The sequence below is a fragment of the Pseudorasbora parva genome, chromosome 19, assembly GCF_024679245.1.
Source record: "Pseudorasbora parva isolate DD20220531a chromosome 19, ASM2467924v1, whole genome shotgun sequence".
Lineage (NCBI taxonomy): Eukaryota > Metazoa > Chordata > Actinopteri > Cypriniformes > Gobionidae > Pseudorasbora > Pseudorasbora parva.
The window spans coordinates 36,605,271-36,622,918 of record NC_090190.1 but is presented as its reverse complement, the minus strand read 5'-3'; the positions used below and the strand labels follow the sequence as shown (position 1 = coordinate 36,622,918).

Sequence of the window (17,648 nt, the reverse complement as noted above, 5' to 3'; positions counted from 1 at the left end):
ATGACCTGGCCAAGAGTCATGACGTGTTTACCTACCAAATAAAGTATTTCTGTGAAAGTGCGTTATTAAGGCCAAAATTCACAATACATTGTTCTGAAAATGGTGTAGCCTATGGTATTTCCTTTTCCGTGGGGATGGGCTTAAACCGCGCATGCGCAGATGAGGCTTTGCATAATTTTGGCTTTAATGGATGAAGTGAATTCTCTCTGAATTAAGGGCCGTGGAGGGTTTTATATCCACGAACATCGCCCAATTTCTAGGTCTGGTCTCTTCCCAGAGCCGCTTAAGTGAACTGGAATCAATTTTAACACATAAATATGTGATCATTTGCGATGAATATGAAACTACAGAGAGTTTACACTGAACATTAAAGCGAATATGTGAACAAGAAGCAAGCGGGTCAAGTTTTATTTTCAGTTATGTGGGACAATATCCCTACACAGCGAGCTTTACTGCTTCAAAGCTCAGAAACCGTGTGCAAGGAGAGCTAAACATCTGTTTAGGCTTTGATATCGAACAAGGATAAACAATCTAAAACAAGGACATCCTGTATTTTTCTTCTTTCTTTTTTGTCTTTTCGAGGGACGCTAGCTTAGCTAAAGCTAGCCCAGAGGCGCGAGCGCAATGCGCTGCTTGAGGCACCCTGGAAACCACCAGTGATGCCATCGTGAAAGACATATCGTTTAAAAAAAACGGTTTTTGTTGTTGTTGTTGGATTTATACTCTTGGATTGGATATATTTTGACGAGATTCAAAGACGCCACGGGACCGGGGATGAGTTGTGGATAACCTATGCGCACTAAATCGCGTGCGCATCTTTGTTTTGCTTGGCTCCGACACTTTCGTCTGGCAAGATTTCACACTTTTACCCAATACTGAGCGATTTCTTCTGTTCATGTGCTGTCTTGACCACATAGGTCCGCGTCTCCGGAGGACAGAGGTATGCCTGGATCAGACCGCCTGCATGGGACCAAGAGGAAGGCTGAATCGCTGTATCATCAACAGCTGCAGGCGGCCGCCAAGGACGGTCAGCCTTTGCACGCGGGGCCCGGTCGGCTTCCCACCAAGTCGACGAGCTCGTCCACTTCTTCCAAGCACAAGCGAAACAAGTCCAAACACGAGGCCGAAACCGGCTCCGTGTGCGCTGCCGCCGCGCCTCCAGCAGTGGGCGCCATCAAGCCTCTGGTGGAGTACGACGACATCAGCTCCGACTCGGACACGTTCCTGGACTCCCCTGCCACCGGGAAACCGGCGCAGAGCGGAGACGCCGAACGCCTAGAGCTGTCGGACTACGGCGAGGCGGGGGGTGCCAAAGAGAACCGGACTCATAAACACAAGCGCTCCCGGAAGAAGTCCAAAGACCCCAATCGGGTCAGGGAGTCTGTGGAGGGGCCAGAAAGCGGAAAGAAAAGCAGTAAGGACCGGGACAGAGTGAGCAAAGAGGTCCGTAAGAAGGCCAAGGAGAAGTCTAGCTCAGCCGCGTGCCTTGCTTCCACGTCCAGTCGCTCAGGTGAGCCCGTTAGTAAGCGGTCCGGCGACTCTCTCTCATCCGGTGCGGTGCAGTCGGCTGTCAGTCTTGGGAGCAGCGCCTCCTCCGCCTCCTCCTCCATCAGCAAGGAAAGCGGCCGCTCGTCAAAGTCTCGTAAAGACAAGCGGAGGAGCGAGGAGTATGAGGAGGACCGCAGACATCGCAAAGCCGCAAAGAGCCACAAGTCGAGCCCTAAAGGAAAGGGCCAGTCCAGGAGAAGTGGAGCGGACAGTCCTTCCACTGCGGAACACGATAACAGCTATTCCTCCAGGCGCAGGGCTGCGAGTCCGAGTCCGTACAGGGAGCCGCCCAGGCGGAGTAGACAGAGGTCTGAGAGCCCCTATGGAAGGAGGAGGTCTTCAAGTACCGAGAAGGATGGGAGTCCGTATGTAAGCAGAAAACACTCACCTGGAAGTCCCTACGGCAACCGACGCTCATCCAGCAACAGCCCAGTGTCCAGGTGAGTGACCACACTAAAAAACGCTTTTCAATTCATAGATCTGACATGTGCATCGGTGACTACAGACACGTATGTTATTGCCTTGGAAACATCTAACTCACTGAGGTTAATTTTATTTAAAAAAGGATGTTCCTGTTTAGATTTAATGCATGTGCTAAAATCACTTGTTTGCAAAAGCAAAGGTGACCTGGTGTCCAAGTAATAATAATAATATTCATATTATATTAATAGGTTGACAGGTAAGTTAGTTCTGTATACATTGTGCTAAAAGATTACCACAATTATTTTTATAAAACATTTTTCTGTTTTGTTTTTATCTTTAAAGACAAAACTATTTTGCATGTGTAACTGTTCCAATGTTTTCGCCTGACTATTAGCATACTAAGTATGCATGGATAATACCTTAAACAGTAATATTTATAAGGTATCAGCACATTTCACTTAGTAATTGTGATTTTATAGCAGCAGGACATTTTATTTTTGGGATATCAGGGATGTGTGTGTGTGTATATATATATATATATATATATATATATATATATATATATATAACATTTTATTTTTTCAGTCCTAATTTTTTTTATTTGGAAACACATCTTTATATGAAAACTCCTGTGCATTTTTGTGAACTTTACGGTGTTTAAAGTTGCATAGTTGAGTGAGTGAAGATGATAAATGCTGTTGCTCATTACTCTGAGATCTCACTCTAATGTCTAAATGCCGTAATTCCTGTGTTACAGGTCTATGTTTAGCTGGGCTTCCCCTTGCAGGCTTTAATTTACTGATTTCCACTATCAATGAAGCACAGAACTGCACCTACTCTTTGTCAGGTCTGGGTTCTGTGCATTGTGCATGATGGAACATATGTTTTTTTTAAAGTGTAAATATGGCCACATGTGAACAGCTCAAGCTCATTTCGATACTCATACATTTGGTTCTTATCGTCTTTTTTTTCTGTTACATAATTAAAATGTTTACAGTTAGGATTGGGTTACTGTAACTGTGTGTTGTTGTTTTTTAATGGTATCATTGTCTGCTTCTCATTCAGGTGAGCAGCTTATTAAAATTATGCGCTTAAAGCATATTTTTCCAAGGGCAACATTTGTAGCGCCACATCATAGCACAACAAGAAATGCAAAAAGTGACAGCATAATATTAACTAAAAGCTGTTGTTGTGCGTGAGCTGTTTCTTTGTTCAAAAAAGCGAATTGTTTACTAGGGATGTGTATCTCTAAATCTGGTAAAATGTTACACGTTGGAAAATACATTCATGAAAAACAAGTAAATATGCAGGCCCTTCTCAAAAAATTAGCATATGTGATAAAAGTTCATTATTTTCCATAATGTAATGATAAAAATTAAACTTTCATATATTTTAGATTCATTGCACACCAACTGAAATATTTCAGGTCTTTTATTGTTTTCTCAAAAAAGTTGCATATTTCATCCAACCAATAAAAGAAAAGTGTTTTTAATACAAAAAAAGTCAACCTTCAAATAATTATGTTCAGTTATGCACTCAATACTTGGTCGGGAATCCTTTTGCAGAAATGACTGCTTCAGTGCGGCGTGGCATGGAGGCGATCAGGCTGTGGCACTGCTGAGGTGTTATGGAGGCCCAGGATGCTTCAATAGCGGCCTTAAGCTCATCCAGAGTGTTGGGTCTTGCGTCTCTTTTCTCTTCACAATATCCCACAGATTCTCTATGGGGTTCAGGTCAGGAGAGTTGGCAGGTCAATTGAGCACAGTAATACCATAGTCAGGAAACCATTTACCAGTGGTTTTGGCACTGTGAGCAGGTGTCAGGTCGTGCTGAAAAACGAAATCTTCATCTCCATAAAGCTTTTCAGCAGATGGAAGCATGATGTGCTCCAAAATCTCCTGATAGCTGCATTGACCCTGCCCTTGATAAAACACAGTGGACCAACACCAGCAGCTGACATGGCACCCCAGACCATCACTGACTGTGGGTACTTGACACTGGACTTCAGGCATTTTGGCATTTCCTTCTCCCCAGTCTTCCTCCAGACTCGGGTACCTTGATTTCCGAATGACATGCAAAATTTGCTTTCATCCGAAAAAAGTACTTTGGACCACTGAGCAACAGTCCAGTGCTGCTTCTCTGTAGCCCAAAAGTGTTTTGAGCTGGGGAATGCGGCACCTGTAGGGCCCTATAATTTCCGCGATCACGGAATCGCGGAATTGGCATATTAACGCGGAATCTGCATATTTCCCCGGAATTTTACATATTTGTAATGAAATTCTGTTTTGTGTGGGAGGAGAACGTATGTCTGAGGAAAGTGCAGACCGGGGGAAGCATATCTTCGCGACACAACCCCTCCCGTCATTTCAGCTCGCCCTTCAAAACAATGACAGTATGGCGAAGTTGGTCTCCTCGGCTCTGCTTTCGGCAGCGAAAAAGTTAAACTCGACGCTAACGGCGGTTTCACACTGCACGCGCAGGCAGCGCAGAAGCTTTGCGTATGGAGAGCGGGAGCCGCGCGCTCGTTGTGCTCAGGCAGCATTGGTCGCGCACGCAGCTGAACCGCGGCTCGTGTATTGCACAGACAGACAAATATTGTCCATTCTGTCAGATTTTCCGGTGTTCTGCTCGACCCCTGTCATCTCGTGCTTTGATTTATAACAGGCACATTAGGCAGCAATGCATATCTGCTGCAAATGCGACCGTTTTCCCCTCTGTTCCAAACATATGCATTTAACATGCTGTATATGGGTAGTTTACATTATAAAAGTAACCTTAAAGTTAAGATAAGCATCTAGTTTATATAATCTTTCGTGTATTTTTATTTTTCACAGCTCTGGATATCATAATGGTGATTGTTAAACAGAAACACACAGAACATTTCACTACATGATTTCATGGTGAAATGTTATTTTTTCATGTTAATTTTCAGCTTTAAATGTTTTACTTAATAGTACTGTATGTAAAAGATGATTCTGATGATTTTTTTTTTAGTTCTTTATTTTTTTTACTTGAAAGAAAAAGCTAATGGAGCACTTTCATTTTAACTCATATAAACTAATATAATGTATTTTACCAGAAAGTTCAAAGCTAATAACCATTGATACTTGAAGTGCAGTGTTATGTTGCATCATATTTGTCCTAAAAAGTAAATGTGATATTTGTTACCTCAAAAATGTAAGGTCATTCCTGTTTTTTGTTTTATGTTCTATTATATTAACATTAAAAGCACACTCTTTTTTCACCAAAATAACAGTAAAGGGTAAAAAAAACTGAATTGCCAAATATTTTAACAGAAAAATGGAATTTGCAAAAATTAAAACGGAATTTGGGAAAAAATAAAACGGAATTTGGGAAAAAATAAAACGGGTTTTATAATGCCCTACACCTGTAGCCCATTTCCTGCACACGCCTGTGCACGGTGGCTCTGGATGTTTCTACTCCAGACTATGCTAATTTTTTGAGATAGGAATTTTGGGTTTTCATGAGCTGTATGCCAAAATCATCAGTATTAAAACAATAAAAGACCTGAAATATTTCAGTTGGTGTGCAAAGAAGCTAAAATATATGAAAGTTTAATTTTTATCATTACATTATGGAAAATAATGAACTTTTATCACATATGCTAATTTTTTGAGAAGGACCTGTATATACAGAAATAGGGCTTATATACTAAGAAATTAAGACATTTATTTTAAATGTAAAGCACAGCTTTTTAATGCAGCAACATATTATAGATAAGACAGAACAAGAACGGCTATTAATAATCTTTAATTGCACAAAATTATTATAATAAAAAAAAGGCTCCAACACAGAGCGGAACAAAGCGTGTATGCGTGTGCAGTATGATGCGCTTGAAGCAACATGGAGTCGCAGCGCTCCGTCCGTATTGAAAAGTTCAAAACACAAAAGGAAGATATATTGACACGTAGTAGTTAATCTATCCATGCAATATTTTATTGAAACTTTTCTTTTAACAGTTTAACATTTCAGTTACTGTGTGTGAAGAAAAATACAATCTTTAGTCCAGTGTTGTGATCTAAGACACCCGATAGGAAGTAAAAAATTAAGTAATTTTATGCAAAACCATAGACCATTATCTTCAGATCAAGCATAATAACAGGAACATTAAATCATCTTGGAGAAAGTTTCATGGTGTTAACTGTCGTAACTGAATGTGACCCGCAGTGTGAAAGCTGAATGGAGAATGACTGACAGCCACGGAGAGAAGAGTTCACGTGAACTGGAATTCAATTGAAATGTTCACCCGTTCCTCACATTAAACTATGGAATGGCTTCAGAACACTTAATATAGTGCACAAGGCATTGATTATCCTTTCTAATGTTTTTTGCCTTTTGTGGCACTGGGGCTTAACAACACCAAATGTTATATGCACAGTATGGAATTTGAATCAGTCCTGTCTGACCGATACCCGATCTGGCAAATAATGTTGGATCGGAGCCGATCCTGTTTAAAGATTGAACGTTTTCTTGAGGTAAATGTAAGTTAAGTGAAATTGTGTATAGCCTAACAGCAGTTTTATTGACAGCTTTCCTCGGTTGAAACTAGGGCTGCAACAAACAATTATTTTGATAATCGATTAACCTAACTATTCTTAGAATGATTAATCGACTAATCATCGATTATTTCTATCGCCATTGCAGACTAATCGGTAAGTTGAGCGATTATTAAATTAGTTAAAACATTAACTAATTTAATAGCTTTTTGAAATGGTTGTTTTAATGAACTTTGAGCCAACTAAACAGATCATTCTCTTTAAGTTCTCAGATTTCTGTCTAACTCAAATCACACACAAATGCTTTCTACACATTGTTTAAATATTTAGTTCTCTTCCAGTTTAAAAAAAAAAAAATCAGCTGCAATTCCTCTGATGAAAAGGGATCAATAATAGGTGCTGCTTAAACAGGAAATTTACTTCAGGACACAAAGAATGGTAAAATTATTACAAGTATAAAAATTACAATCTTTTTTACATGACAATTGAGCTGACAGATTCTCATTCACCTTTTTAATTAACAGTATGAAACAGTAACTGACATGAATGATCCTATCTCCTTTTGTTAGTCGTCATGCATATAGAACAAAATACAGGCAAGTGATAAGACTATAATAAGTTAACGTAACTAATAGTGTTACAATAAGGACACCTAAGCTCTATCAAGCTTCATTCTATCCAAAATAAATCGCGTTACTGTAATTATTATTTATACTTTAATCATTATTAATGTTATTACTATTAGTAAAATTGCCTTCTCTAGAGATTTTCCGCTAATCAGTTAGCTTCAGCTGGAGAACTCTCCTCCTACCGGCTCCTTTTGTGCTGGGATGTTTCATCTTTAAGTGCTTCAACATGAATGTCTTGCTCCTGTTAAAAGCAAGTTGCCCCTTGCATGTATTTAACACGATAACATTCTTGGTTCTATGTTTTGTGAAACTTTGTGTCAGAGTTCATTCATGAAGTTGTGTGAACACACAACATCAGTGTACATCCTTTTTTTAAGGCTTCTCCTTCGTTTTATATTTATTTGATTTATTAAAAAAACACAATAAGATGTGCTGCACTGGTGGAAACAACACGAGACCAGGGTTATAGAGTCCGCGCCAGGAGCAGAGCGCCTTTCTTCAGCAGCTGCTAGAGTTATGCCTTTTTACAACTGGTTCCTTCGTTCGTTTTCTCTGACCAGGTATCTATCTGATTGCGAAATGACCAGGAGTAGGCCTACATGCCTTCCGAGATTCTTTCGAGATGTATTTAATTCCGATCACTTAAACAAACCAATTCAGAAGGTGGTCTGATAGCATTTCAGACAAAACCGTACAAGTGTAAATTTATCTGGTTGTTTAAACCACGTGTAAATTTTACTCCTGGCAAATGGTTAAAAAATAAATGTGTGAGAGCGTGTAATGGGCTATTTGTTGTAGTCCAAAAGATATGATGTTTTTTAAATTATTTTTTTTAGCTTGTTTCGTTTTGTGAGCACCGTTGAGAGCTGTATCAGCCTGCCTCAGCTCGTCAAAAATGTCTTTTTACTGTGGAGGCAATATTATAGTCGGCTAAATTAACTAACATTGTGATGCTTGAAGTGTTATATCTATGAATTTTATTATAGGCAAGACAAGTCCAGAGGTGATTTGAGAGGCTAAATTGTTGGCAGCTGGTCACTTGGTCGTCACTTAAAAAAAGTAAAACTTCAATTTAACAAAAAAAAAAATTGCTCACAACATTTTTCTAAATTAACTTAACAAAGAAACTAAATCGTCTCTAACTACTTTGACATTAAAAACAAAACTGAACTATTTTAATGGCTGCAACAATGTAAGCCCAAAAAAAAAAAAACACGGGTTCCAGTCGGATTCGAGCCGAGATTATTGATAAGCTGTTAGACAAACCGCACTACGAAAAACATTAAACAAGGCTTCAGATAGCACTGATGCCTGGTGAATATAGAGACGCATCGCTAATGCGGCCAGCCTGGGGAAGCGACTTTCATTTGCTTACCTCCACCAGAGCGTGTACTACTGCTGTATTGTAATGTCGCGTAGCTTATTTTGCACGTAACTTCGTCACCCTTTCTGTCGAAATAGTCCCACACAGTTTGCTTCTTTCCCATTGCTTCATTTTACGAAATGTCCGTGTCGGCACGTGTGGTTCGTTGCATGTGTCTATGGGCCCGGGAGTAAAAAAACAAAACGCCTTTAAACCGTTTAACTGATAGTGTTAATCGGTCACAATTCTTAATATCAGTTAACGGTTAAACGGTCAATATGAGCATCCCTATTCTTGTCACATATCACTAGGGTTGGGCACTGTTCACATTTTAACCGGTAACAATACCTAAAATTCGGTACCTTTTTTCGGCACTTTAGGGATGTTTACCTTAAAAAAAAAAAAAAAAACTGGAAGTCATTTATAGAAGTGTTATTGCCTTGGTGCTGTCTGCCATTGAAAAGGATCTGTTGCTACTTCCGTTTTAACCCTCTGTCATACTGGTTAAGGGTCATGTTTTCAACGTGCATTTTTCCTTTTTGGACAAAGTTTGCATTTACTGCCTGTCGTCATGAAGTTGATTTTTAACAAGCTTGCATGTCTGATTTTTAAAAACATTTCTCTTGTTTCTCCTCCCCAGACCTTCTCTGCGTTCCCGGAGCCGTTCTCCTCACTACTCCTCCTCTCGCCGATCCTCTTCCCGTTCTCGCACTAAGAAACATTCTTTATATTCGGGAGGGGCGGGCGGAGGTTCCTCCCACAGCGGTCACCCAGGCAGCCGCTCCCCTTCGTCTTCACGTTTGCCGATCACGTCCAGCCTTGGAGCCGAGCTGACGCGACGAAAGAAAGAGCGCCAGGCGGCCGCCGCCAAGAACTCGCCCTCCCTCCGCCTGAACACGTCTAATGTGGCAAATGCACCGGTGAAAAACACTGAGCCGCCACTAGAGACGGCCCCGCCCCCTGAGCCTCAAAGACCACCCTCCCCACCTCCGAACACTGTTACGGTGGAGGAGCCCGCTGCGGTTCCTCCACCACCTCTCCCGTTAACCAGTCCTCCTCCGCTGCCCCTCTCATCTCCTCCGCCTCTCCCGGCGAACTCTCCTCCTCCTCTTCCTCTCTCATCCCCTCCGCCTCTTCCTCTCAACAGCCCTCCGCCAGCTCCTCCACCCTCAGCGCCTGTGACGCCCATTTCTCGCACGAAAAGCCCCTCACAGAAATCTACACAAAGTCCCGCACACGTGATGAAGACATCCACGCTTCCACCTCTTCCCCTGCCGCCGGTTCTTCTAGGAGACTGCAGGGATAGGTGAGTCCTGCAAATGCAGACACATTGCGAGTGCTCTTGCATTGCTCTATTGCAGAGATGCCCAAACTAGGGCCCGCGGGCCAAAGTTGGCCCGTAGTAACCTTTGATTTGGCCCACCGTACCGTCCGAGGAGGGAGAGAGAGAGAGCCTACATTTTGAAATGATAAACGCTCAAACATCATAATAAGCATGCATGTTTATTTTCCGTCAGTGAAACAACTCACTGCAGCCTGTAAAACAATTAAACAATTATCAGTAAATAATGGTAACCCAAAGAATATAACAAAATCAAATATTAGTTAAAAAAAAAAAGATTTGTAGATAGATTCCTAGCCTTTTCCCCCGTAAATTTGCGTCCTATGCCGGCCTGTGATTTGAGATGAATGTGGGACACGAGCTGGATAGACACCTTTTCTAATATCTTTGTCTTCATGTTTTCTCCTGATGTTGCAAAGCAACACTTGTTGTAAAAGGGCTGAAGAGTGAATTTTATCTTCCACAAGGCCAAGACATTTAGGCTATGTTTGATTATGCACCGCTAGAGAAAGCGAAAGTAAAACCGCTGGGTGCACGTGAACTGCGCTATTCAAATAAACTTGACGCGCCTCAAGTCTAATAACAAGCACAAACATAAAATGTAATAAAATAAAATTTGTCAAAAGGTATTCGTCCTACAGTCTTTACCATAGATGTGAATGGGTATAATATACTTAATTATACGCAAACGAAAGGAAGAAGCGTTAATAATTTCCTGTGAAAATGAGTGCGACGCGAATGAAGATTTGAGAAAAGAAACCAGATGTCCATCAAATCGGGTGACCAGATCGCAAAACAGAATTAAAAAGCTGGCAGATCTTAAATTGGGCTCAGCCCACCTCTCTCATCCAGGGCTGCAATGTTACATCTGCGAATTTATTTCCTTTTTAAACAAAGTTTTGTGCTTTACTCCTGTGGTAATATTCACGTAAAACAGCATTCACATACCAAACACTGGGTTAATGACGAAAATAGAGCTTTAAGTAGTAAATAGTTTTTATGTAAAGAGATAAATTAAAATAAAAAGTGCACAACTCTTCTTAAGTGGAAGGAAGCTACCTTTTTTCCCCCATCACGTGGAACCTAGTGCGGGTGAGTCCTTATTTGGGTTACTAAAATAATGAAATTATAGTTTTTAAGTAGAAAATAGTATTTATGTAAAGAGATATAATTTACTATAGCTACTCTGTATTTTATCTTTTTATAAAAATAAAAACAAACGACGATATCATCGTTCATCCCGATGTTTTACTGTAAACATCGTCAACTGCCAGTTTAGGGGATATCGCCCAACCCTATTTGCTAACAGTCTGTTCCTTTTTTAAAAGAGTACAATATCCGTCAACATTATGAATCTGGATCATTGTGTATTTGACATAGAACCATATTTTACATTGAACACTTGGGGATTGTTGCCCATTTAATTGGTCATTAAAATGCAACACTTTACAAATAAAACTGCATTAGTTAATCAGATTAAATTTGTTTTATATTTATTGTAAACATTATGAAATGAATAAACCCATAGCAACTTTAATGTAGGCCTAATACAGTTTGATTTATGATTTTTTTTTTTTATTACTTTCGGCCCACGTCTCTCAATCAAGTTTGATTTTTGGCCCTTCATAGGAAAAAGTTTGGGCACCCCTGCTCTATTGTTAACAAACCTCAGCACTCAAGAGGGTGGTAGACGAGCTGGTCTTTGTTAATTGGGTAAATGAAACATGAAAACTTTTAAAATTGCCAGGAAATAAAAATTCACCCCATTTAAGTCCACTTTATTGAGAATATATTCGTTTTGTCCTTGATATTTAATCAAACTATCATAACTCAATGTTGAGTTGAAATGACAGAATTCTTTCTGGTGATGTACGCCGGATTTCTCCAATCATTTAGTCTAGAGGTTGGGCAATATAAATATATATATATATATTTTTTTTTTAAATATGTATATTATATAGCTATTTAAGTTATTAAAAAGAATATTTAAATTAATATTTCGTTATATGAAAACAGTTTCACCAACATTTTTAAATACTTAGTCGTCATAGGATGATTGGGGGGATTTTTATGGGAGACATCTGCATAGAAAATAACAACAACAGATTGCAAGCATAGACAAATAAAATATAACAAAGATACGAATGAAATAAGCTTTGTTTTTCGGGTTAATCTAACAGTATTCAGGTACATAAATTGAATAATTAAATGTAAAATAACACTGTTTTTACTGTATTAATGAAATATAATTGATACAGTAAAATAACACTGTTTTTACTGTATTAATGAAATATAATTGATACAGTAAAATAACACTGTTTTTACTGTATTAATGAAATATAATTGATACAATTTATCTTTAAAGCTACAAAAGTGATTTTCTCTCTTGTTGTTTGATTAACATGGGGACACAAACAGCTGTGGGATATGTTAGGCTGTTCACTTCACTTTACGATGAATGCACAGATCCAATATAGTGATACGCATCTGTTTTACCAGGATACTTGCCGTGATGGGCATTTTGACTTAATTTTACGTGCAAGTTTCTGTTGAAGCTCAAACGAAAACAGCGCTCAAGTTCCAGATTCCTTGCGCTTGATGCTTAAACTGACTGAACTTCAAAGCACATGCAAATTAAAAGCTTTCTCTCTATGATGGTTAAACTTTTCAGTTAATACGTAAATCAAGTGTTCTGATCCGGGAAGCAGCTGGCCGTAGGGATCAACTATGTTACTGATACTTGACATATACGTGATATCGTTGCTAAAAGGATATACCGTGCAGGCCTAGTTTATTTAACATCTAAGACATACTATGGAAATTGAATCAAATGTGAAGCCCATATGAAGACCATCCCTCCGAAAAATGCAATGGTCTTAGATTAGTTAGATAGCCAAATGTAGTTTCCTGTATTTTTATTGGCTGAAGTGCCAAGCACAGGTTGTCCGTAAAACCCCACGCCCCTTACCATTACAAGCAGAAGTCACATCTGCGGTGACTAGCGAGGGTAATTAATATGATTATCCTTTTGCTTGACTATATTATCAAACAGCTTATAATGTTTTGCTAATGTTACACAAACCATGTTCCCGTTTGCCATCTTACACCTGCCGTCTAAAAATCATCATCCTTAGAAATGCTTTGAACATTGTTACATTTTTGTGATGGTGAGAAAGTGAGCGTTTTGACCAAAGTCTTATTTCACAATGAGATTTTATTTCTTGCTAGCTATATATTAGGCCTGTCACTTTTTATTCGATATTCGAATATGCATTCGAACATGACGTGAAATATCCGTAATCGAACTATAAATAAACTCCATGCCATGTAGCAAATTCCTTTACAGTCGGGTATGTTTTAGGGCTGGGCGATAAATCGATTTTATGGATTAATTTGAGCATATCGAAAATATAGCAATTTTCTCACAATTTACAAATAGTTGGAAACATCTGGGATATTGTAGGTACTCAACTGAACAAAATATATAACACCGGCTTAGTGGTTTTCGGATATTTTACTGCAAAAATACTACATAGTGCACCTTTTATAGGGCTGCACTTTTTCCAGTTTTTTTATTAACCGTTAACCGAGGCCCTTAGTGGTTAAAACTCTGTTAACCATAGTGTGCGTCAGAGTTATTATTTTTAGTTTATTAATACGCCATCTCCGTAGTGAACGCGCCTATAGAGAGAAATGCACATCATGGATTACCTAATCAGAGAGTAGCCTATTTCTTTTCGTTTTAAATTGTTAAAAGACATTTCAAGCTTTCTTAAGATATATTTCATGTCTGTGAGGCGTACGCTGAGTTTCGTTAAATTAGGATGAGATGCGCTCCAGTTCACGAAGCAATGCAAGTGGCCGCGAGGGCGCCTGCATGACTAGGGCATGTAGTAAAATATGCAGCCGAGAATGATTCACACAGCGTTTGACTCGCGCGGCTGAGCCTCTCCCGGCAGAGAGTTCAAGCATCTGTGGACTCGTTCCTTCAGCTCTGGCCATCTTGCTTTCAGTCCGCTATTAGCTTTTTTTGTTTTCTTCATTACAGTTAAAGTAACCTCTGCTTTTCGCTAGTCCCTCACAAGTTTCTGACTTCAAACTTTTTTTTTTTCTGCTCCGTTATGCACAGCACGCGCGGCTCCCGCTCTGCTTCTGCCCTAATGCGACTTATAGTCCAGTGCGACTTTTATGTTATTTTCCTTTTTATAACGCATATTTTGACTGATGTGACTTATACTCCGGAGCGACTTATAGCCTGAAAAATGCGGTAAGCACTGCATTGCAATACTTGCATTTTGCCCCGTCACTCTCAATTTTAAAGTGCTCCCACGCTGTGCTTTTCTTTGCCCGCTTCATGTTAGAAACTAATCTGGTCATGACTTCTGCTTGTGGATATTACAAATGTCTGGGAGCGCTCTGGCGGTCTCTAGTGGTGCAAAAATATATTACAACTAAATTCAAAGCACGTCATTGACGCCACTTAACCGAGCAAAATGTTTCACTCGGTTTACGCAATTTTTAACGGCTAATCGGTTAACCATGGACACCCCTAGTTGTTAATAAAAGTTAATTTTATCTGCATATCAATTCATAAACCTTTGATATGTATACTGTATATTGCAAAAGATATGGTGCCCATTTATACTGTGGAATAGTCGGGGGTTATTCAGATTCACAAGTTTTGCACCCCAGGTAGGCACTCTACCAAGCCGCAAATATTTAATTTTACCTAAACAAAATAAAGTTAAAACTTGTTTTGAACAATTTCTGTGTCATCTGCAGATTGATTTTAAGTAGTAGGGGTAAAAAAATTGTTTTAAATCGTAAATCGAAAATGCTCCATATAAACACCTCAATCGTAATAAAAATGCACAAACTGAATGAAATTGTAATCGTTTTGAGATGGGTGGGATAAACCTTTTCATGAATCGATCAAACGAAAAATGTCACCATGTAAATGACCGGATTACTTTTGTGTGCATCCTTATATGATTCCTTATATATATATATATATATATATATATATATATATATATATATATATATGTGTGCATCCTTATATATGCCGCGCTCGCAACAAGCTATAATGTTGACAAGAGGGGAAAGTACATTTTTCGGAGGGATAAACTTTTTATTTCGTAAGAAGCTATGAAGATAATGTTGCATAATGACACTGTCCTAAACCTACCTATGTAAGCAAACAATCAACTACTTCAACTGCGCCTGACATTCGAATACATTTTTTCTGAGATGATTATTACACTTTACAACAAATAAATAGCTTGGTGGCCGTTGAGAGTTTTTTAAAAAAATATGCATTTATACTATGTATACAAATATAATTATATATTTATAATGACAATAATAATTGTGTATGTGCAGTTCTATATTTTAAACAATTCCGATAAATCTAATATATGTAGCAAGGCATTCGGTTACTTTTAAAGGTCAAACAGACGGCTGTCAGTGTATTTTATTGGACTTTAATTTTGCCAGCTTTTTTCTGCATTTCGTAACGTTTAACACCAGATTTTGTTGAGATTTGGCATGGGGCACTAGCCTGACAAGCCAGACCCACATCAAGATGTTTGGTCTGGAAACTCACCATAGACAGGGCTCAATCCGAGGGGCGGGATAAACGGTTGTCTTTCAAACTCCCTCTGCTCGCGATAGGATAGCGCTACAACCAACCGGAGCAACGACGGTGAAGGGGAGCTCGCTGACTGATTAAACATTCGCCGTATCCGGTCGGCAAAACTCCGAACACAACTTCCCTTTTTAAGAATGACTTCAGTGCCGTTCTTTGTTTTTTTCTCAGAGGAAAGCTTAACTCCAAGTCTTCCGGATGCGCGGGCAGAGCTGATTCGAAAGACCGCCGCCGTTCGCCAGTTTCTGTGTTACTAGAAGCACGCAAACGCAACTTGGCCGTCGTCATTATGGCCCCGCCCGCCGACTCTATACACGATGTGATTGGGCCGTCCAGATTCTGAGGAATACAGCTCAGATAGGAATTGAGAGTTGCTAGACCACACTTGCGGGCAAATTAAATTTGCTGCCGCTAGGGTGCGTCTAGATTTCTAGGCTAATGGGGCACTGCACTGACAGATGACAGTTGCTCGCCCCCCTCTTTCTCCCCCTGCCTCGCTCTGACACACCCACCCCCTCCCCTTTTCTCACCGGCATCCGCGCCCATTTAAGTAGCATTTTTCAAAAAGATTACGAGATGGATTTGAGCTGAAAGAGGGGGTTTCATGACCCTTTAACTGCATGTTAAATAAATTCAAGTGTAATTAGAAACAAAACAAAATGGAATGATCAAATCAATCAAAAATTGGTTTTCTCTATGGGGCTAGTGGCGGGTTCAGAGAAATCTCCCATCGGAAGATGAGCAAGGTGAGGGAGGATTTTGACTGCTGCCTTCTGTCATTTCAAAGTATTATTTATTTTTATATATATATATATATATATATATATATATATATATATATATATATATATATATATATATATATATATATATATATATATATATATATATAATATAATTTTACCTATAGGCTTGTTATACTTCTGGTTATGAGGAACAAACCGGAATGAAATTTTATATTGGATTAAAGGAGAAACATTTTGAATGAAACTTACCAGGCATTTGAACAGTTGCTATATCGGCATCCTAACACGTCATCTTCATGTATTGTTGTCAGTATTTTGTTGTCAAGACTTTCTTGAAGTTTTGCTGCCTGTCATGTGTACTGGTACTTTTCATATACAAGAAGTGAGTTCAAACCTGGACAAAGTTGTTGCCATGGTTATGAACTATACCTTAACATGCTGACTTTTGTGGACTTATTATTATTAAAAAAATTTAATTAAAAGTAGGCTATTAGGTTTGAACTAGGGCTGTCAATCGATTAAAATATTTAATCGGGATTAGTCGCATGATTGTCATGAGTTAACTTGTGATTAATCACAATTTAATCGCACATTTTTATATGTTGTAAATGTATCTTAAATTAAGTTTGAATTAAGTTTTTAATACTCTAACATGGGTATGGACAAATATGCATTCTTTAGGCAAATGTATGTTTATTATTAGTGAAATCATACTTATTCAATAATAATCAATAATACAGCATGAAGACTAGACATGCAACAAAGGTCATACAACTTGTTCAGACTTGTTAAGCCTAAGCTTAAAAATTCAGAATAAGCAGTGATTCATCTCAGTTTAAGAATATAAATAAAGTGAGTTTTTACACTGGCTGTTTAGTTCAGAACAGGGCACAGTTCGTATGAAAAATTGGTAATGGTAAAGCTGTCATGCTGACCTGTGAGCGCACCAGAAACCACACCATAACTGGAAGAGGTTGTAACAAGTAGGAATATAGTGTGGCCCCTTTAAGAGATGTTCCTTCCCTATTGAAATGCCGGTATTTTGTGTGTGTGTGTGCGCGCCGAACTGTGCCCATTTCACACGAACGGTGTGAGAAACACTGGCTTGGGAGCGCACTTGTTCAGAACAGTAATCGCACTCGGACTGCAGAGAATGTGCTCAGTGTAAACACGCACTTTTCTTTCGACCTAGAGTCTAATAAAAGTTAAACAGAAAATATAGTAGCTTGTATGTAATAACTGCTCTTGGTTTAGAATAGTGATATTAATGTTAACCATTTGCTTTCCCTATTAATATTTTCTGCTGCATCCTTTACGTCTATGGCTGATATCAGTTTCTCTAACTACGCGCTGCCACGGCTCAAACAAAAAATGTGCTGTTGTGATAATCGCGCGTTAATTAATTTAGTGGCGTTAAAATTAATTTGAGTTAA

The 17,648-nt window shown here is 39.1% G+C and overlaps 1 protein-coding gene across 2 annotated transcripts in view; it reads left to right on the top strand.

Annotated features, from left to right (window-relative positions):
• The window catches only part of cdk12 (cyclin dependent kinase 12), a 49,173-nt gene that overhangs the window by 829 nt on the left and 30,696 nt on the right, over positions 1–17,648 (top strand). The window contains exons 2-3 of one of the 2 annotated variants that reach the window (XM_067426510.1): positions 918–1,988; positions 9,121–9,786. In XM_067426510.1, the coding sequence (XP_067282611.1) occupies positions 943–1,988; positions 9,121–9,786 (1,712 nt within the window). In that variant the 5' untranslated portion in view covers positions 918–942. Of the gene's footprint in view, positions 1–41; positions 1,989–9,120; positions 9,787–17,648 lie in introns of those variants that run through there. The other variant, XM_067426509.1, reaches the window with a different exon arrangement.